A 22,330-nucleotide genomic window follows, 5' to 3' on the forward strand; every position below is an offset into this window, starting at 1 on the left:
ACAATTTAGAAAAACACAAGGTCACCAGAGTTGTGACAAGGTCACCACAATGACAAGTTTTAAGGATGTCGACCATGACATGACTGACAGACTTGTTCTCTCACAGACAAGGGGAGTTAAGAGTGATGGATGGATGTGGAGCAGTAATGAGCTGGAGAGGAAGAAAGAGCCGGAAAGAGCACACTTACCTCTCCCTGAATCCTTTCCTCAGCCTTTGGAAGCAGAGGGAGTAAAAGTCAAGATGTTAGATGAGACAAAAGGAGAGGAGAGGAAGAGAGCCGAGAGGGCAGGCAAGGAACGAAAGACTAATAGGGTATTTGGCAGCCAAAGGAAGAAAGTGTTGCAGCATTTTCAAAGTGTGAAAACAAAAGGAAGCATCACTGCAAACACAAACACACATAAATACCATCATACCACATACTGAGTTGTAGCTACCTGAGTCTGTATGCCGCCCACACTCACGGAGGAGTAGCTTGATGAGGCATTGGATGCCAGGGAGAGTACAGAGCCATGTACTGTAAAACAAATAAGAGCAAAGTAAACCGATTAGAGTCTCATCTGGAAACAGGGTTGCAAAAACAGTGAACAGAAAACATGCAAACAATCAGGAGCTCACCTTCATCCTGCTCCTTGTCCCTGAAGGATCCAGAGCGAATCATTCCCATGCTGCGAGGCCGGTCAGCCAGAGACAGCGTGCTGCCCAGCGGAGATGCTCCGTACAGCTCCATGGAGGCATCGTGTGTTGGGATGCTGTTGGATCGAGTCATTCTCGGGGGTCCACCGACCGGGCTGGGTACTACAGGGACACCAGAGACGTTGAATAAATAAAGTTGCCAATTTTATATATGCAATTACAAAAATGCATAGGTATACTTACCCATACTGGTCTTAGAGGTGCGGGGCAGGGAGGTGGGGGAGGACAGCAGAGGGAGAGTGAGTGAGTCAGTCATACTGAGGATAGTGTGGGAGTGTCTCCTCTCTCCTTTTTCCTTCCCTTCATCCTCAGCTTGGGGGGCACCGCTGAAACTACACAGGAAGAGGACAGAGTCAGCGGTCAAAATGGAAAAAGTAAGTGTGCAGTTCGACCATAAGATTATATATTGCAATGTAATTATGAGCAGATCTAAGAGCTTTTTCTGTTTGATTTTTTTAATGCACATTTTCAATAACTTCACTAACCAATAAGGACATAATATTTACCTTAAAACAACTGCGCGCATTTTATTTTTAAATAAAAGATCGCTTTAATCTTGGATGAGATTGTAAAACATTACACCATGACTACCACAGCATCTATTTGTCAATGTGTGGCCCCTAGGGATGACCTCACACTGAGGGGACCAGTATGAATTGTCAACTCAGCAAAATTTCAGTGGCAGAGCTCCTGAAATTTTCAGAAATGTTCCAGAGCATGTGTCAAAACAGCTAATCAGAAACAAAATGTTCCCAGTAATCCACAATGAGTCATTTTAGGGATTAAGGCAGTATTTTTTTTGGAATACAATTGACAGGAAATATGGGGATTAACACACCCGTCATTCACTCAAGATCTTATCAATGGGCTCTCTGTACTTTTATAATTAATGAACTGCCGCCAGATTGCATCACGCTATCATTGCCTGAAAATCCTATTAATAAGGGTGTGTATGCATGTGTGTGTGTATGTGTGTGACCACTTACCTTAAACCTTTCTTTGGCAACGTGTTTCTGTCTCTCTGAGAGCTGTGGAGATTAAACAATGTCATTATTAAACCAGTGGTGCAGGGAGTTATTAAACTCTCAAGAACAGGCAGCATGCACAAAGAAGCACAGTGCGACTGTCAGACAGCTGGTGTCAGCCCGTAATTATGACTTCAGTCATTGGGGCCTGTACAGCACTGATAATAGGCCTGGAATAATAACAGCCTGGAAACCCAGTGTCTGTGTGTGTGTGTGTGTGGGAGGCGCGCAAGCATATGGTCCAACTTACTTGTGAGTTAACAATGTGGATGCTATTTTTAGCCTTCTCGTTAAGCTGTATTTTAAATATGTTTATTTAGTAAATCATTTGTATAAGAATATACAATGCAAATTAATCTGGGCAATGATTCTAGCATAGCTGAAAAATACGACAAACTTTGTAACCGTGTTTTGTTGCGGTTCTTTCCCTCCTTTTTATGTGTTCTTTCTTGCTCTTCATTGATGACACTGCTGTCTAAAAACCGGCACATTTCCACCAGAATAAGCAGAGTTTGTCATCAAATGCCAACCAGATCACTTTTTCTGTGGCCGCTGCATGTGGCAAGGGAAATGCATGATTGTAGTGCAGAACAAAGTGAACTGATTATCAAAGAGCAGCCCTTATCACGCCTGCCTCCACTGAACAATTCACAACACAGTGCAGTTCCTCAGATGACCAGTAGGTGGAGCTACATATTAGTTTTCCAGAACATGCAGGACAATATATGATAACTGGTGGAGAGAATTAAATTACAAATTATGCAGACATTTTTTTAAAGAGTGTTTCATTAGAAATGACTCTCACCTGTCAATCAGAGACATTGAGATTTTACTTCCAGAGCTCCAGCTGGCAGGAGGGCCTCTGTCTTCCTGCCTATTTTTGTCCCGGGACTCTAAGGTGGTGTAGCCTCGCACCAAGCTCTCCCTTTCCTTCTCCTTCGGCTCTGGGGCCAGACTCATGTGGAGCGGCAGTGACTCCATGCTGCGATGGAGCCCAGACAGACGAGGGTAGATGAGAGGAGAGGTGCTCCCTGCACTCACTTCAACTCCCAGAGAAGAGACCTGCCTGGGTCCCAAACCTGTGCCGGAGCTAGAGAAGCAGGCAGAGGAGTTCACGTTGAGTAAAGGGGCGGGGCTTGGGGTCAGGCAGGGACCAGTGGAGCAGGCCAGGTCCTGGAGCTTGGAGTAAGGAGGGATCTTGGGTGGGAGGGAGTCGTGGACTACTAAGTCTAGGCTGCTGGAGTTCAGCTTGTCCAGATGGACCATGGATGGAGGTTTAGCCAGACTGCGCACTCCAGATAACCTACAGACAAAGAAGAATAAAGATGGAGGAAAAGGATGTTTATAATGTGGATGTCAAAGTGTTGAAAAGATAGAGGGGAATGTATGTTTATTGATATGAGCCTTGGTACCTGTGTGTGTTGGGTGAGGGCAGATCCATGCTCTTGACGCTGCTTGGAGGTCTCAGCCCCTGCATCTTCCCTCCGTTCTCAGAGGGAGTCTGAGCAGGGCTGCCTTTCAGTGACCCGCCTCCACACTCAGAATCAGATACTACAGATTTAGTTCTGGCCCTCTCTTTCTCTTTCTCCCTGTCCGTCTGGTTGACAGGACCTGGGCTGGGGATCCCACGGCCTCCGGACTTACTCAACCCTGATCCAGCACCGTGTCCCGAGGAGGGCTCTTTTAGCCTAGAGCCCTGGGGTGTTGTTGCGGAGGGTTTCATCAGCCCTGAGCCTGCGTCCATGGTGGTGCTCACAGGACGGGCTGAGCTAGGCCGGGTCAGAGTGAGGGTGTTGGTCTTTGCAGGGCGAGGCAGAGAGCGGTACTGGAGAGACGTCCTGGCAGTTGGAGATAGAAAACCGCTTTGATCGCTGTTTGAAACATCCAGACTTGTCTTTCGTCCTCCTCCTCCACCTCCACCACCACCACCACCACCACTACCTCCACCACCGGACAGTGGTTTGACAGGAATACCAGATGTTTTGGGAATCTTCCCCACAGCTGCTGAGTTGCAGGGTATGGAGCTGCCACCTGTACCAGTGACAGCGATTGCGCTGGAGTTGTTCGTGCCATTAGCTGTGTGTGGCTTTTTGAAGCCAAAGTTTCCACCAGTTGAAGGCCTGACCAGGCCGGATGGAGGTTTACGCTGCTCCCCACTGGTACCATTCCTGTGCTCTTTACCCGCATCAGAAGAGGAGCGCTGCAGGCCAGAGGTCTTCAGCGCTAACCGAGATTTATCCATTGGCTTCCCGTCTGACTTTAGTGAACCTGCAGAGTCAAAGGACAGAAAAAAAATCCCTGATGAGTAGTCTGAACAGTTTAAAGCCTGAGCAGTCTCTGATGGTGAGAGAGACTAACCAAGCCATATTAGGACATGATGTCGTATCTGAACACCTACAAGGTCTGACTGTCTGCTGATAAAAACAAATCCTTGTCTGTGCAGACACTGTGTAGACCAGACTCTACGCAAGCTTCAACCTCACACACACACACACAGTTATCACGCAGTTACTCCTCTTTTCCATCCTGATGAACTAAAACTGTTTTCTCTGGCTTTCCAGTAAGTACACGTCTGCGTGTCACAGCTGTAGAGGGCTCAGATTAACATGTTCGGCGTGGCTGTGGAAAACTGGTGTTCACACTCACAGACGCGTGTGTCTGAGGGCCACAGAACTTCATGAAACACCCAGAATAACTGAGTGTAGAAAATGTTTGGAAAATGTTTGGGTGGAGTGAGTGATAACCTTTGGAGCGGAAATTATGTGATTCTGTACCAATCTGTATATTTCCTAGTTGGCAAATTAATCCAGCTTGTTTGGAAGTTATAATGGGAAAAACACTCTATTAGACACATGTGTAATATCTGCACCACCCACACAAGCACAGTCCACACTGCCCACGCTCTTAATTTGTATCTAATAGGAGTTGTTATGGGAGGTTTATATACAAGGCATTAACAGAGTCAAAGAACTGCTGTTCAATGAGACCCACCAGCGTGCTGCCTTGGGACATCTGGAGTCACTTAAGGGTATTTATAAACCCGCAAAAGACACATAAGCACACATAGGGCCAGACATACAGTATATACCACACACACACTCACAACCCTTAGTGATGGGATCGTATAGGAATGTGACACTGACAACACATTGCACTTGCAGTTCTTTAGTTGACGTGAAAACTGGGTTTACATGTCGAGTCATAAACTCAATCCATCGTGTAACCACAATGTTGCATGCTCCAGAACATTTCAGGCTGCAGAATCACACACTGCTGGCAGTGAGAAGCAAACACACACTTACGCACTAACGGGATCCAGGCGTGCGTATTAGTTTTGATGTGAATGAAGCCTGATTTATAGACACCGGCTGTGGAGACAGTGGAGCTCACAGTATGACACAGAGACGTGTGTAGAGGAGGTTTTAAACTGCTGGAGTGGAGATCTGAACACAGACTCATGCTGGCTCCTTTACATTCTCATGACTTTGTCATCTCAGGTCTAACAAAGGGAGATTATTTACACTTATATTAGATTAGATTAGATTAGAAAATCTTTATTGTCCCCAAGGGGCAATTTGGTTCGCAACAGCAGTCCTACACACATCCTATACATTCAAGCAATACACACAACAACAAACACAAGTTCACAAATCAATTCAAGTACATATCCATATAACTAAACTCCCGTGGATGACATCATCCTTCCTGTACACGAGACCAAGTCAAGGTCCTACAGTTTGTTTAAAAACCCAACAGGACAAATGATCTAAGATATTGGTTTGATCTTGCCCTCCTAGTATAAGTGAACCTCCTCCCTGTTGGCAAAAGTCTGAATAAAGGAAGGTGGTGATATTTAACTCAATGTTACTTTCATCCACACAATCATCATTGTCAACTTGTATTTGAAGTGATTTAGTCACAGTTTCAGTCATTACATTTAGCGGTTCTAATATGTGTCACATTTGTTGACACAGGTGGCTGCATGCAGTGTGTGTCTGAGTAAGTGCATGTGACAGGGGTGAAAAAGAGAGGGAGACACATGACCGGTCAGCAGCCATTTGCTCTGCTCTGACAGACTGATAAACAGGAAGAACACCTGCACAGCTTCTTAACCTCCAAACAACATATTCATTCTGCAGGTTTGCTCTCTGTTTGCCTGAGAAATGGACAAAAACAAGCTTATTCTGATTAAATCAGTTTCATATTTGACTGTAAAGTTAATGCATACTGGTGTGCATTAAATCAGTATGTTAAGGAAACCCAGGTTTTGTTAAGAGCTTGAACATTTAAAACAAATCAGGAAATATCTGGTCAAGGAGTCCTGCAACATTTCAATAAACACACACTGAACAAAGGTTTAACAAACTGGAAAAATTTAACCCTTAGGCTTAACTTTCTGAAGTAAGGTAAAGAGGTAAAAGAGTCTGAGGCAATGTGTACAAATGTTTCAAATCTTTTCTGTGCAGTGATTTTTTTTCTTTCTTCGACAAACCATAACATCAAACCTGAAACGACACATCACTAACAGCCATTTTACAATAAAAACCTAAAGATTGAAGTGTATGAAATGTTTAATATGCACAGGTTATACTTTACAATATAAATAAATAAATAATAGAAGTGCGCATCTGTCCCGCTCTCCTCAAAGATCTCACACTAGATGTGTCTCCTACAATGCCACAAACATGCAGACACATAGGCATCCAAAAATGAGACACACACATAAACACAATCCTGCCAAACCTCGGGGATAACTCTGTTGCCCGTATCATCACTAGAACTCCCTCCTTTCACCACATCAACCCCGTCCTGCAGCAGCTTCACTGGCTCCCGGTCAAATTCAGAATCTCATTCAAAATCCTCCTGTACACATTCAAGGCCATTCACAACCTCGCCCCCCTGTTTCTGTCCGTGCTCTCGCTCCCTCAGGTCTTCCTCCTCCCTCCACCTCTCTGTGCCCCCTGCCCGTCTCAGCACCATGGGGAGCAGAGCTTTGGAACTCACTCCCACCCGACATCAGAAATATTGACTCTCTACCCCTCTTCAAATCAAAACTCAAAACCCATCTGTGTCAGTCCGCATTCTCTGTTTAATTTCCACTGCTTCATTTTTAACTTGGTGTTACTTTGCTTGTTGTTTTATTTATTTTATCGTGTTATTGTATTTTATTTTATTTTATTTTATTGTGTTTTAATCCTTCTGTAAAGTAGCCTTGAGTGTTAGGAAAGGTGCTTTTAAATAAAATGTATTATTATTATTATTATTATTATTATTATTATTATTATTATTATTATTATTATAAACTGATCCTGACGATGAGCAACAAAGACGCACATCATCTGTCTGATAATGTTCTCCCCCTGTTTGAATATTTAGGAGCTCTGCTGCACTGATGAGTTATAGCAACCTTCCCATGACTCCATCATGTGATCAGTTTGAGAGTTAAACTCAGTGAGTGGCCTTGATCACGGTTTCATACTGTGCACATCAATAACAACAACAGAGAGCGTTGCGCACAGATCACAGACTGATCCAGCATCCTTTCCTGACATATCTCTCATTTCTACAGCTGGCAGCACAAACAAAGAAAAGTCCCACTGAGAGACAACTGTGTACACAGACACTACCTATCTAGACTGGCACACATCACATTATCTAATATCCTGTTGTTTTGGTTGACTATATGTAAGTGTGTGTGTGTGTGCTTACATAAACGGCACACAGATGGTGTGCCTAAAAGGCAGCTGCACAATCCCCACCATTGTGTGCTTTGTGTGCGAGTAAGAGTGTGTTTACGTGTGAAGTGTGAGGGGTGACACTCCGTTTGGCTGCCACAATGTGTGACGTGTCTGCAGTCTCACATACACACACGGTTAGGTACACACACTATTACGAACACACACACTGTCTGTAGTCCAGTTGTTTCTGGGTACAAGGCCTTTATTTAAGTGCTATAAATTCTCTCTGTCCGGCACAGAAATAAAGCTCGGATAGGAAAGGCCGGACCAATAGGAAGGATAGAAAGACAGTTTTAGTCAGTGCCTGTGTGTACTATGTGTGCATCTGTGTGTGTGTGTGTGTGGTTGGCTGGCAGGAAGGGAGTGGGTGTTGATGGGCGTTTGATACATGGCACCACTTTCTAAAAGCCCGGAGGGTGGGCTGCAGCTGTGGGTGAATGTGTGGGATGAAGACAGAGAGTGTGTCTGTGACTGTGTGGGTGTGAGACTGCCAAGAGGAGGGGAATATTAAAAAGACAGCCAAAGAAATGTGTCAGTGTGCTCAGGTTATGAAACTGTTTCAAGCATAGCTATATATATATATATTACACGTCTGTGTGTGCATGTGTGTGTGTGGTACCTCACTCACCTGCCACTTTCAGCCCACTCTGAGTTGTGTGTGTGATCGGGGATGTGACTCCCACAGGTGGGAGTCTTCCTTTCTTCAACACATGCCCCTGACCCAGGGTCTGTGGTTTCTTCAGCTCCCCCTTCCCTCCTTCCAGCCCCTCCCCATGCGTACGAGTCTTTTTCCATTTATTGGCCGACTCGGACTTGAGACTTCCTGTGTCGTAGATGCCACTGCCTTGGCTCTTGCGGCTGGGTTTGGCGTCGTCGGTGTCCCAGGACAGACCGCTCTCCACTAGAGATCTCTTCTCTGCATCTGTGCGCATCTAGAAAAACAAAAAACAAAGACACACTTAGAAACACTGAGTAGGTATTGACTGGCTAGGGATCAGTGTTAAATAAAACAAGTCAAACAATAAATAAGAGACCACAGGATCCTTATCTTATATAAAAAGACCTAATATCATTTAATACCTAAATCAGTACAATTGAACAATTCAAACACAACCTATTCTGCTGAGATCTAAGTGATAGGTTCATTTATTATGTAAGTCTTCACCCAGATTTGTGGAAGTGTAAATCCTGACAGCTTTACTGCTCATTTGTCAGATCTATTTCTGTGACAACTGAGCATCGATCCACTGCAGAAGACCACCTTATATGGTTGGAGGTTCAGAAAAAAGGTTGTTAGAGGATCTTGTGTTTGGATAGTTTAAAAAACTACAAGTAGATATCTTGGTTCCTTATTCAAACAAGAAAACCTCTTCGATGTAGGGGCGCAGATAATTGATGTAAAAGTTTACACCACCACATTACCATCAATTTTTACTGCTTCAAACTCTAGTTTCACTTTGCATGACTGTGATTCATCTCCTCACGACACTACAGGGTTAAGTTCGGACACTGGGATGAATGATTCAACGGAACAACTTATTGGATCGTTTACACTCAGCTGGTTTAGAGTTTGAAAAAAAAAAAAAAGCGACTTGATGAGGTGAGTGGACCTCGAGGAAGCTTCAGACTCTCGGTGCTCTCTGTGCAGAAAAACATGTCTAACTCAGTCATCGCTGACGTCTCACCTCAGTCTGAATCTGCTCAAATGCTCTGTTTGAACACTTCAAAGGAGACAGCAGGGGAAGATGCTGCTCAACACACACACACATATATATATATATATATAAACTTCCACACAGACAGCGCACTGATATAAGATATTGGATGAGACACACAGAAACTCCCACAAACTGACCTACACAGAGAAAACAGACGATACAGTGCAGACATAATCTAACCAGAGGGGACGTCAAGTGTTAAACTGTGAGGTCACTGTTGAGTCTTTTGAGTGTGTTCTGAAAACACACAACACACACAACGCCAGTATAGCTAAGTGTGTGTTAACTGGAGTCTGAGGAGGATATCACTTGTTTTCAGAGGCAGATTACTCAACCCCCCTGTAACAGTTACACAAAGCATTCAGAGGTGTGTGTGTGTGTGTGTGTGTGTGTGTGTGTGTGTGTGTGTGTGTGTGTGTGTCAGTTCAGGACATTGCAGCACTAAGATGTTCTCATGAAGACTCATATGCTGAATTCCTTTTTTATTAAAACCAATAGACCCCATGGGCAGGTTCACATCACATGAGGAGGAGTCATGCATGAGTGGAGGTGCGTGTGTTTTTGTGTGTGTGTGTGTGTGTGTGTCCTGTCTGAACAGACCTTGTTGATAAAACATTGTCATTTCCTCACACACGTTCTCTGATTATTGAAACAGGAGTGATTCACATCTGTTCAGACAGATGTGACAAAAGATGGATAACAACAGACAGATAGACAACACACACACACACCCATCCATATCCACATCCACATCCACACACACACACACACACACACACACACACACACACACACACACACACACACACACACACACACACACACACACACACACAGATACTAACACAAAGAGTTAAATTTAGTGTTGGTCCTCCTACATGCAACACTTTCAGCTTTAACACTCTCTGCCATGTCTCCTTTGTGCCCCCTGTCTTTACCCACCTACCTTCCACCCTCACATCCTTCTTAAGTATGTTATATAATAATAGGTGGGAGATGAGGGAGAGGAGGAGGAGGAGGAGGAGAGGATGTTAAGTCAGAGTTGCCTTTGAGGAAATTAAAAATCAACAGGAGCGAAAAAAGGAAACGTTGGAGGACGCAGACAAAGAAAAAGGCCTCAGGACACAAAGAAAAGGAGACACATCAGCTGAGAAAGGTAGCAAAAAGGGAGCCATGTCTACGAGACGGCGAGACAGTGGGGTACATGATGATGTGATAGTGAGTTGCCATGGAAATGATGCCATGGGGGGGGGTAATGGTTGCTATGACTCCTGAAACAAGGCGTAGAGGGGAGGTGCCCCGGTTCTTACGGCTCGCTGGCCTGGATGCAGGACTGCAGATGGCCCTGTGTGTGTATGTGTTTCTGTGTGTATGTGTGTGTGTGTGTATATGTGTGTGTGTGTCTGTGTGTGTGTGTATGTGTGTCTATGTGTGTGCGTGTGTGTGTGTGTAGATGGCCATGTTCGAGACCTTCCCTTCAGTATACGTGAGCAGACAAAGACCAACGCTCTCAGCATCCCTGCGCTACGGTTGCTATGGTTACGCTGATTCCCGCTCATGTTGTCTCTCCTCTCTAAAATCCCTCTACATCAGTCACATTAACCACATTGCGGAGGTGTGACCTACATCAAACACTCACAGAAAAAACACACACACACACACACACACACACACACACACACACACACACACGTACACGTACACGTACACACACACACACACACACACACACACACACACACACACACACACAAACACACACACACGCACGCACGCACGCACACGCAGTGTCTGGAAGCCGCTCAGCTACAGATGGATCTGAAAGAACCTCAAGCAGAGCTGCAGAAGGGATTTTCAAAAAGCACAGAGGTCACAAGTCTGAAATCCTCCTATCCCACAAGACAGGAAAATTAAAGCATCAAAGCAGATTTAAAGACCAAAGCATGGATGTATCAATGGACTTCAATCAGAAACCAAATCTGTCAGAGATGTTGTCTTAAACTCCGGTCAGTCGGGCTAATTACACCACTGAACTACAGCAGGCCTGAGAGCGGCTCAATCAGGTGGTCAGAGTCCAGATAGAAATATACACTAGAGCTGGAATGATGAAGTCCCAAACCCTTTGGTGGAATAATGAAACATCTCTACTTGATGTTATGGATTATTGTAAATCAATAAATATGTCACTAGTGGGTCACTTCCTTTCTTTTTTCCCAGACAATTACACCCAAGAACTTAGCTCTGCAACTCCCATAATTGACCAATAGGAAGCCTTGGTGAACACTGCAGCCTTCGACATTGATCGCTGCAGATGTGATAAATAATATGGATGTGCTTGGAATACTTAATGAGGCTTTGTCTGTGATTCCTTGTGTCTGTTCTGTGTACTCCAGTGTGAATGTGTGTGTCCTCTGCACACAATTCAGCACCTCATCAATATCTCATTGGATTAACGGCTTCATCAATACTACTGTAACCAACATATGCTGCTAATCCATGTGTCAGACAGCCTTTTGTGTGTGTGTGTATTTGGGGATGTTTATGTGTGTTACTTACCACCATGGCTGAGTTTCTGCGGGAGCTGATGGGAGTGGTCGGCAGGGAGTTGAGAGTCGGACTGGTGTTGAACTCTTCGGAGCTGAGGTTGTCCGAACCGTCGCTCAAACCGCTGCTGATGGAGCTGCTCTCGTCCCAGCTAGAAGACAATGACAAAAAGGACTAAAAGGTCAGATTTATATTCACAAAGTAAAGCCAGTGATTCACAATCAGGATTAAAATACCCTTATTAGTGTTCGATCTTAAAAACCCATGTGTCCATGTATGGAGTCAGATGGAATCATCACAGCTGAAGGGAGCAGACTCACCTCACAAAGTAGGTGAATAATGAATCAAGTTTAATTTGATACTTTAATTAACGATAGCTATGATTAAAGATGGTATTAGTTAAAGTAATGGAGCAGTAATTAGAACATAAAGCTAAGAAAGTTATAACACTTCAATATTAGTATTAACAGTCAGCTGAAAGTAATAGCAAAAAGTTAAATACTGAAATACAGACTCCAGCTACTACACCTACTACTATCTGTCTCAACCATAGACTGTATAAAATATGGACGTAGTATCCGTGACGTCACCCATCTGTTTCTGAAGAGCTGTTTTGAGGCCAATCATCAGCGGCAGCCATATTGTTGCTGTCGAGTGATTGTGACTTAAAGAGGCGGTCTTTGAGCCTCCTAGCCAACAGCTACAGTGTTCCTGCCTGCCAATCAAGTCAGCTGTGCCTCTCATTGGAAGACTTGTAATCTCAATATCTTAGAAATTGCCGCGTAAGAAAAAAAATTCACCCCCCATACAGTGTGTGCTGATCAAGAAATGAGCTATCCAGACTACGCTCGTCTTTTGTACCAGGCTGTAAGCATGTTTATTTCTGCTGTAAAGATCGGCTTTTTTAAATTGGTGTCTATGTGGTTTCCGGTACTTCCGGAGCAAGCTTTAAGCGGATCCTTGATGAACTGCAGTTTTTAGCACTTCTGCATTGGACTCATATTTTTCCCGCTTGGTCTCACCACCTCATCTCTCTCTCTTCATCTCCCGCTACCCCTTTTTCCAACCCCAACACAGTTCAGGCAGATGGCTGTCTAACATGATTCTGGTTCTGCTGGAGGTTTCTGCCTGTTACTGACTGTAACTTGCTAAATTCTGAAAAGTGCTCTGCTCATGGTGGATTAAGGTGAGATAAGACAGAGTCTTGTCAGTAAGATGGGACTACTTTGTATACTGTCTTGATGTTGGGTCTTTGTTAATAATATAGCACAGAGTACGGTCTAGACCTGCTCTGTTTGTAAAGCATCTTGGGATAACATTTGTTGTGATTTGGTGCTATATATATATATATATATATATATATATATATATATATATATATATATATATATATATACTGATTGATTGGTTGATTGATTGATTGGTTGATTGATTGATTGATTGATTAATTGATTGATTAATTAATTGACTGATTTCTTAAACTACTTGATAACGGGTTCAAGTTATCAAGGTAGGTAATACAAGGATGGTTTAAATAGTATAATAAAAGTAGAAAACAGTACAAAAAATATATATTTTTTAAGATATATATTTTTTCGCCTTTTTGCCTTTATTTCATAGGACAGCTGAAGAGAGACAGGAAATGTGGGGAGTAGAGAGCGGGAGAAGACATGCAGGAAATGGTCAACCAGCCGGGAATCGAACTGGCGACCCCTGCGACGAGGACTATAGCCTCTGTATGTGGGGCGCTTAGACCGCTAGGCCACTAGTGCCCCAAAAAACTGTAAATTTTAAAGGTAAGCATAAAGGGAAGAGAGTTATCTAAAGTTATATTTGTTTACAACAGATTAAAAAGTATTAAAGTCAGCTTAACCAAAGAGTTTTACCAGTAATCATTAGTAGTCTACTTATTGATGGTGTTAAGCAACATTTAGCTGAAAATAAAAGCAAAAGTCACAATGGGAACATCACGCTTTCAAAATAAGAAGTCTTTGAGATGATGACATCAATATGTACTCATACTCCTATAATTAGAACCAATATCAGTAAAGTCATTTCATCAGCCTTTCGACATCTTATCCACATCCAATGAAAGACTATCAGTGAGCTGCAGCTGTTGAAGTGTCTGGAATTCAGACACATTGTTAGAGCTCTGCTTTAATCTTTATTTCACAAATGTGTTAAAATGGTTGGATAAAGTCCTTTTCTGCCACCCTGATTTGAAGCTCCAATGGAAGCAAACATCCCCATGTCTTGTTTTCCTACAAAGATAGTAAAACTATCACACATCACCACCAGAAGAAAATATGACCAAAATAATCAGACATGAATCTGGATACCTCTCTGAGGTTAAACCCAGTATGAAACATCAAAGCTTCATCGGCTCAGTTACATCAGCGCCTGGTTTACTCGTCTTCATGTCTTCCAGTTTGTCTTTTGATTAAAAATTCATTGACCTCAATTAATGCTGCCTGCTCCATATAACTAACTTTCACACTTCATGAGCTGCAAACTCTTGGCAAACTGAAATCTGGAGCACTGTCGACGATATCTCAACCCACACACACAAAAATAGCACTGAAGTACATATACACTGCTGCAATCGCCCACAAGTGCATGCTGGAGGGGAGACTGAGCCAGGACTATGAAGGCTGTTCGCTTGGCACACATCTGCTTATACATTCTCCTTCTAAGTGTTCTAAAAGTTCTGACACAAAGAGGTAGGAGGTGATTGAACAGGGGTTACCTTGTCATGCCTTAATAGACTTGTAAAAATGTTGCCTAATACAGACATTGTCTTTCATATTGTCTTGAAACTGTAGCAAGCTCTTGCACTCACTACTAGTTTAAGCCACATATCGATTGTATAACTTAAAGAGTTTATGGCTGTCTAGGCACCATGTATTGCTCAGTTAACAGTTTTTCATTTAAAGTAAGGAAAATAATTATATCTCAAATAATATTACCCATCTTGGACTATGCTGATGTTGTCTATCAGTGCACATCAGACACTCACCTTCAGCCTCTCAACACTGTTTTTAATTATTTTTGCGCTTTGTTTGACGTTGTCCATACCGAACACACCATTGCCTCATGTTTTAAGCACTTAATTGGCTTCAGCCTAAAACAAGAAGACCATTTCACTGGCTTCAGTTCATTTTTAAATGTATTCATATTAACTGTCCGCCCTATCTAAAAGAGTTCCTGATTCACTATTCATCTTCATATTCCCTCAGACATATGCAACATCCCTTCTTCAATGTTCCCAGAATCCATAAAGAAATTGGTCGCAGGTCATTCAAATACAAAGCCCCATCCAATGGGAATAATCTATCCCCTTCTCTTAAATCCATCACCTCCATCCACTGCTTTACATCAAATTTGTTTTATCATTTAAAACGAGCTGTTCCTGTTTTTGACGATGTGCTTTTTTCTTTTGTTGATGCGGTCTATTTTCAAGGTTTTGTTTAATGGCAGTGTGCTGGGTGGGTCCAGGAGTGAGTACGGGTGAGGGAGAGCTGTCTGTGTTTGTGTATTTGTGTTTGTTGTGATTTACTGTTTTGTGTGAATTAATTTGCATTGTGTTTTGTTGGGACCCCCTTGAAAACGAGATGTTGCATCTCAAGGGGCTATCCTATGATAAATAAATTACAAATTACTATACACTACATCATAGGTCTCTTGTAGGGATGTAACAATATCGTCAATTCACAGTATCTTCAGAACCACAGTGTCTAGGTGACATCATCGACCTGTGACGCTGTGAAATGATAGATCTTCTAGGAGAAAAAAAAGTAAAGTTTTCGTTTCGGCTGCATTGGAGCAGCAGAGCGGTGGGAAGTGGTACTACAGAGACCATTATCCCATGTGTGCCCATCATCCTTTGCGCTCTGCTTCCTGCCACCTTAATGGTAGATACTGGTGGCGAGAAACAGATGATTTCGAAATTCTAGACGCTCCGGCGGCTTTGAAATCTTACGTATGGAAGTATTTTGGTGAAAAAGAGGGAATGAGAAACGAGAAAAGGCGACACACAAACACTGCCAGAGAGCGGGGACCTACACAACAGGGAAGATGAGAAAGATGAGAAGCTTCTTGGCATAAAGACACCCTAAGGATTTGAGGAGATGCGTGGGAAAAAATCTTCATGAGTTACTCAGAGCTAGAAGATTTTGAAACCCTTACTGTAGTGTGTGTGTGTGGTTAATTATTTTCCAGTGATACAAGATATGAGATACATTCTGACTACATAAAGTCACACAGATCCTTAGAGACATAATTGGATCACATTTCATCAGGCCCAATGACTTCTAGGAATGAGGGAGGGGGAGGGGGGAGTGTGGGCACATCTCAGAGGTGTGTTTGGGTACGTTGGTGTATATCCACATGTGCCTGTGTACATTAAGTAGGTCACGTTCAGGAAGTTAGGGGGTTGGTTTCTCATATTGCGGTCAATAGGTCATACCGATATCATAGCATATTGCCCAACAAGTCAAGAGGGCGGTGCTTGCTTAATGAGGTCGTGTATACTGTCAGAGGGGAGGATGGAAGGAGAGAAAGTGGTGTGGGCCTTCCGGATGGGTGCCTGTGTGGGTCACACTGCACCCTGAGGGACTTGGTGGCGAGGATCAGAGGGGAGAGGGGTTGAAGGGGAAGCCCTCCCTGTCTCGCCTGTGGATATACAGACACATAAAAAAAGAAAGAAGAGCAGACGAGATTTCATGTCTGAAGTGGCTGCCTCGTCTGTATGCCAGAGTGGGATTAGGGGCAAATTTAAGATTGAGCCAGACACATTCAGCAAGCAGACTAACATTTTCTATCACCAAAACACACGCGCACAAAAAATATTTACAGATAGAGCGCTGTAAAAGGATTTAAAATATTTAAGATGCATTTTTATAATTTGTACATTTTCATTTCAGATTAAGTTTTTTCACAAAATAACTAATTAACAATGAACTCATCTGGAGGCAATTTATTTGGGACTGATACTTCTGCCTGTTCCGTTCATCCTTTATGAACACACTCCTTGCTGGGCTGGTAAACCTCCTTCTGGGACACACAGCTTTGAGTTCATATCAGCACCGTTCAGAAGAAATACCCCGTCTCTTCACTTCTTGTTATTCACTTCAGAGACGTCTGGGTGTTCACCGCCGTCGCTTTTGCGGATGATAATGCTCCCTCTGATGAATAATTCAGATCTGATAGAAAGCAGAACAAACACCCTCTGTGCTGGATTTGGTGTCACTCAGCTGACAGATGTGAAAACAGGAACCCACGGAGGAGGGAGATGAGGTCGGGGGGTCAAACGTCACAGACACTGGGCAGGTGAATCTTAAAATGTCCTCTGTATTAAAAATGGAAGGGTGTGTGTAGTGTATGTAGATTCATTTCAGATAATTCTATGTTTTTTATTCATGTTGTTGTCATCTTATTCCTTGATCACTTGTTTTTCTGTTTCTAAGTGAGTTTGACTTAACAAGTTAATATTTCCCTTCTAAATAATCTTATTTTTGCTTCTAAAGGGAGCTCTTTCCATAAAGATCTTAAACTTCCCGGCAGAGGAGAGATTTTTGACTGTAAGACTACCTGGGTGAAACCAGAAGTAGCACCACTGACTCAGATAGTAATTGAGCTTTTAAGAAGTGTGCATTGTAAGGAACATGAGACGTCTTAAATCAGTACAAGAGGTCATGTATGTGGCAGAGTTAGAATGTCAGTGCAGAAAGTTAGGCAAGTAATTATGTTAAATCAGACTTAAATAACCTGCACTTCAGAGGTCTGTGAGTAGAATAGCTTTACTTAAGCTCCAAAAAATCTTTGCAATGATCAGTCCTACGTTTTAGGCTTCATGCAAATGTAATACTTTCTAAGTGAGTCCAACAGTTTTTGGCTGTAAAGGAATTTTCTTACTTCCAAGCCAAAAGCTGATATCCCCAATCAGTGTCTGCAAAGATACGCTCTGCACCACATGCACTGTCATGTCATCCTCCTTTAGTCCTCCATCAACTCCTCAGAGTGAGATAAAAGGAAGTCTGAGTTTGAAAAGAGGGCGATGAGACACGAGGACACTCGAGAGTAGAGGGTGATGTGACGTGTGGGAGAGAAGAAAGTAGTGCAAGAAAAAAAGTCAGTAAAGCTTAGAGCTGTAGTAGGAGGGGAAGTGCTGTTTAGAACACAGAAACTCCTCTTCATCCTCTCATGACATGATGCACTCCCTCTGCAGGATGGTATCTCCATTTTTTCTTCAAATCTTCCATCAACTCTCCTCCTCTACATCGCTCTGCTCAATCCCTACTTTCCTTAACGGCAGCGTCATTAAATCTCATGCTCTAATCTCTCCTCGCTCCGCCTCGTCTTTTTCATTCTTAAGCAGCAGCTGCAGAGACGGAAGGATAATATTAGCAACCCATTCATTTTTATCACCCCTTTCAACACATAAGCTAAAGCACCCTTTTCCTATGGCCACTTTTATGTCACTTTCAAATCTAAGAAGGAAAAGTCACAATTGCCATATAGTGTCTGTGTGTCCTGTGTTAAATTTCATCGCCCTTTTGCACCTTTTAGATTTGATCTCAAGCTTAAGAACGCAGCTGGAGGGAAAGGATGATGACATTGAAAAATGGCGCCTTGTGACTGTAATTTCATAAGCAAAATGAATATCAATGCTTATTCCATTTGGTGCGCAATAACTGTCAATTAATTTGAGATGCCCCTGATTAAGCTCATTCTTCACCTCCACCTAGGAAGGACTTTTTTTTATGCCCACAATTTGCAAAATGCAGCCTCCCACTGTGTGGAGAATCACTGTACTCTGTGATCCCAAGCCAGCTGCATAAGAGTAGTTTCCTCATCCGTCTTCTCTTATAAAAGAATAGCTGCCTCCCTGATAAGAAATGCCAAAATGACTCGAGAACAATCTTAGTCATCTTAGAATGCATTGCGCATGGAGAATATTTCACATGATTTGAATATTCCCTTTCTCTTCTTCAGAATATTCAAGGTCATGGTGGTCAATATAAACAGCATCCTCTCCCCACAGTGACATGATTTCTTTGTTCTTCTTAGTCTGTGGAGAGGACCAGCACACCCACGCAAACTCCAAGCCTCACCAACTATCAGAGAGGAGTTCAGTAGTTGCTACTGAGCTAAATAGTCTGCTTTTATTAACAGGCTTCTGTCCTCTGCCATTCAGACCACAGAGCTAATTGCTGTGATCCCAGCATGAATAGTCTTTCTTTGCAGCTCGTAATGAGAGCTCTGCTGCACCCTGTTTCCTTCTCTCCTCTTTCTCCTCTTCTCTCTCTGACCTGTCTGAGGTTGAAGGATAGGAGGGAGAAAGCGAGAAAGTAACAGCAGATCCAGAAAAGACAGAAAAAGCCACCACAGAGACAAAGCAGCTTTACTTGTGGTTTGAGGATGCAGTGCTTTCTGGGAGTTGGAGTCTTGCCAGTGGCTGGGGGCAGACTTAACAGCATTGGTCGATAAGCCGCTCCATCTAAATAAACATTTGTTTAAACTGCATGTTAGGGATTTGGAGGGCTGTGATGCTTAAGCTTGTGTTTTTGTACAACTCAACTTTATATCAGTGAAGTCATTTTTGACTTTCCCAGATGATGGGTTGGACTGCGGAAGGAGACAAACACACTACTCTCATCACAGAGAGGATTAAAGGAACAATCAAGTAATTATCTGATCGATTGTCTATACACATTAGAGAGAACGCCAGTGCACTTATGCAAAGCCTGATACAGATCAATAGCAAGAAGGGCCAAAACACCATTAGGAATCTGATGATCTAATGAAGTATCACTTTGCATCAAAATTAGAGGTCAGGTGATCTTCAGACCTTTTTTTTAAAGAGTGGATCCCTGTTTTGTTTACCTGCTGCAAAAAGACAATTGAGTCCCACTATACCACTGATCAACAGGTGAAGGTATGAGCCAAGAAATGCAGCAACACACCAGCAGGGAAAAAGAAGGCCGTGAGCGAGCAAACACAGATGTAACCACGGCTAGACTTAAAATCAAACAAGGTTTACAAATGTCTTCTGAGGACCAAACACACCCGATATGTTTGTCAAACTTCAAGATAGATACATAGATAGATAGATAGAGAGAGAGAGAGAGAGAGAGAGAGAGAGAGAGAGAGAGAGAGAGAGAGAGAGAGAGAGAGATAGAGAGAGAGAGAGATGGATAGATAGATAGATAGATAGATAGATAGATAGATAGATAGATAGATAGATAGATAGATAGATAGACGCTAGATAAACAGACAGACAGACAGACAGACAGACAGACAGACAGATAGATAGATAGATAGATAGATAGATAGATAGATAGATAGATAGATAGATAGATAGATAGATAGATAGATAGATAGATAGATAGATAGATAGATAGATAGATAGATAGATAGATAGATAGATAGATAGATAGAGCTCTTAACTTGAATACAAGAAAATTTAATGGGACACCTTTTTCCAACACGCTATCTGGCCATGTAGGAACTGCCAAGAGTGTACTGAAATGAGACCCTACGGACTTTATTAGAGCAGATAAGATATAAAAATGAGGACAGTTGGAAGCTGTAACCGAGTCTGTGTAGAAAGAATGAAATGTAAATAACGCAGTTCAAATGAAATGATGATACAAAAGGGTTTCTTTTATTTGTATCCCCCTGGGGTGAAGCACGTTTTTATTCCGTCTGAGACTTGTGTCCTGCTCGTGTTGGAAGCATGGAAAGTGTTTCAGTGGACAGGAACTTTCCATTCCTATTAAAATCCTCAGTGTCACATGGCAGAACCCAGAATGGCTAAATCAGACGGGTTCCTGGTTGTAGTGATGCCTTTTCAGGCTAGTGGAAAGTAGGGCATGGCCAAACTGGCACTGGGCTCAGAAACCGGAGGGGGCACGCATGAAAGAGCTGTTGAAGTCATTAGATTCACTGAAAAGAGTAAATATATGGGCTGGGCAATTTAGCAAGACTTATTGTCTTTGTTAGTGTCTCAGACTGTACACTGAGGTATGACGGATAGAAATCAGATCCGCTTGAGGGGGAAGAGACAACAGCAGGTGACTTGGCCCTCTGAGGTGTGGGTGAGGGACACTCAGAGGACACATCTGCCAGTACACAGAAAAACAAGGAACTGAAGCAGACACATCAACCAATGTGCCAAATGAATGCTACATTCTATCTTACATCAGGGTTTAGGATGAGTAAACATGGTTAGATAATATGTGCAGACGGTTTTAAATACACAAAAAAGCAGAACTACACAAATAAAATGAGAAATACAACAGCAACATTGTGACTTGCTGTCTGCTTCAAAACCTACTGTGGGTTTCAGTCAGGAGAGATAAAACAGGATGTCAAACAAGCAGAGATCACTGTTTATTCACCAATAACTGCACAAGATTGCACTTATGTAAACACACACACACACGGAAAGGAAAGGAAAAAAAATGACTCATTCTCAGGGGACAGCATTGTGACCAGCCACAACCACCTTCAGGAGCAAGGTCATGGCTGCACTGACCGTCTTAAAGAAGGAGTAAACAGAAAGAAAACGCTGTGCAGACGATTTAGGTCGAATTGTTTGCGATAAAAAATCTTGCTGACTTTGTGCACACGCTCAGATCAAACGTGTGTGTGTGTGTGTGTGTGTGTGTGTGTGTGTGTGTGTGTGTGTGTGTGTGTGTGTGTGTGTGTGTGTGTGGCTGGACATTTACCTGATAAGACCAAAAAAGGGAGGTCGAGTGTGGCTCGTGTGCACAGATGGCTAACAATATGGGTCCCTGGACCACTTCAGCAGCTTATCACCAGGAAACAAACACACACTCAAACACATACACACACACACATACAGAGATCTGTGAAACACCTAGTTGGCGGCTTACGAGCATACGACAGATTGTGGAAACCAAATAATTATTTTCCGATCAAAAAAACATGAGAGCAGAAATAGGACAGGTTGATGAGATATCTAACACTCTTCCTGGCTGGATGAGCGTTTAAAACACTCTCATATTGATTTTTTGGAGGTGGGACCCTTCTGCACAGGATTATTCATCACTGCAGCACCATATAGGGAGATGAAAAAATCCCCCTGCAGTCTGTGCATTTATTATATCTTGAAAGCATCAAACTCTGACACACAAGGTACATTTCAGACAGTATGTTTTTCATGTACATACAGCTGCTGCTGAATGTCATATTGTAGCTGCATTATTCTGCTGCAGCTTTACTTCTATTGTTTGATTAGAAATGTAATTTCAGCTGTTTTTTTCATTCTTTAAATATTCACCATCTGCTTCTGAAAGCTGAGCGTCACTGATAAACTTCTTATTCACCCATTTTTTAATGACACCACGTTGTTGTCCAGGCACTTGCTGCACTTGTCGAATAATTAGCAACAAATCTGTGATTAAAAAACGTCTTTTAATTAGCCAAATTCAGGTCCTCTGCTGAGTTGCATTGTTCAACACTAACAGTAAATCATTGACAAGACCCAATTACAAACTAGATTGTGCTAACACCCCGTCTGCTTCCCTCTGGGTGCACACTAAACAGAGTAAATAATTTCCTCTTCAGCGTTATTTATTGTTTCCT

General features: G+C 42.7%; 1 protein-coding gene across 5 annotated transcripts in view; it reads right to left on the reverse strand.

Annotated features, from left to right (window-relative positions):
* The window catches only part of LOC117821356 (neuron navigator 1-like), a 126,935-nt gene that overhangs the window by 16,125 nt on the left and 88,480 nt on the right, over positions 1 to 22,330 (reverse strand). For all 5 annotated transcript variants that reach the window (XM_034695561.1, XM_034695563.1, XM_034695562.1 and 2 more), the window contains 8 exons: positions 11,732 to 11,870; positions 8,086 to 8,389; positions 3,132 to 3,987; positions 2,525 to 3,022; positions 1,681 to 1,722; positions 878 to 1,026; positions 617 to 796; positions 436 to 515 (listed from right to left, as the gene is read on the reverse strand). In XM_034695561.1, the coding sequence (XP_034551452.1) occupies positions 436 to 515; positions 617 to 796; positions 878 to 1,026; positions 1,681 to 1,722; positions 2,525 to 3,022; positions 3,132 to 3,987; positions 8,086 to 8,389; positions 11,732 to 11,870 (2,248 nt within the window). The remainder of the gene's footprint in view (positions 1 to 435; positions 516 to 616; positions 797 to 877; positions 1,027 to 1,680; positions 1,723 to 2,524; positions 3,023 to 3,131; positions 3,988 to 8,085; positions 8,390 to 11,731; positions 11,871 to 22,330) is intronic.

This window comes from Notolabrus celidotus, chromosome 11, assembly GCF_009762535.1.
Source record: "Notolabrus celidotus isolate fNotCel1 chromosome 11, fNotCel1.pri, whole genome shotgun sequence".
Classification (NCBI taxonomy): Eukaryota; Metazoa; Chordata; class Actinopteri; order Labriformes; family Labridae; genus Notolabrus; species Notolabrus celidotus.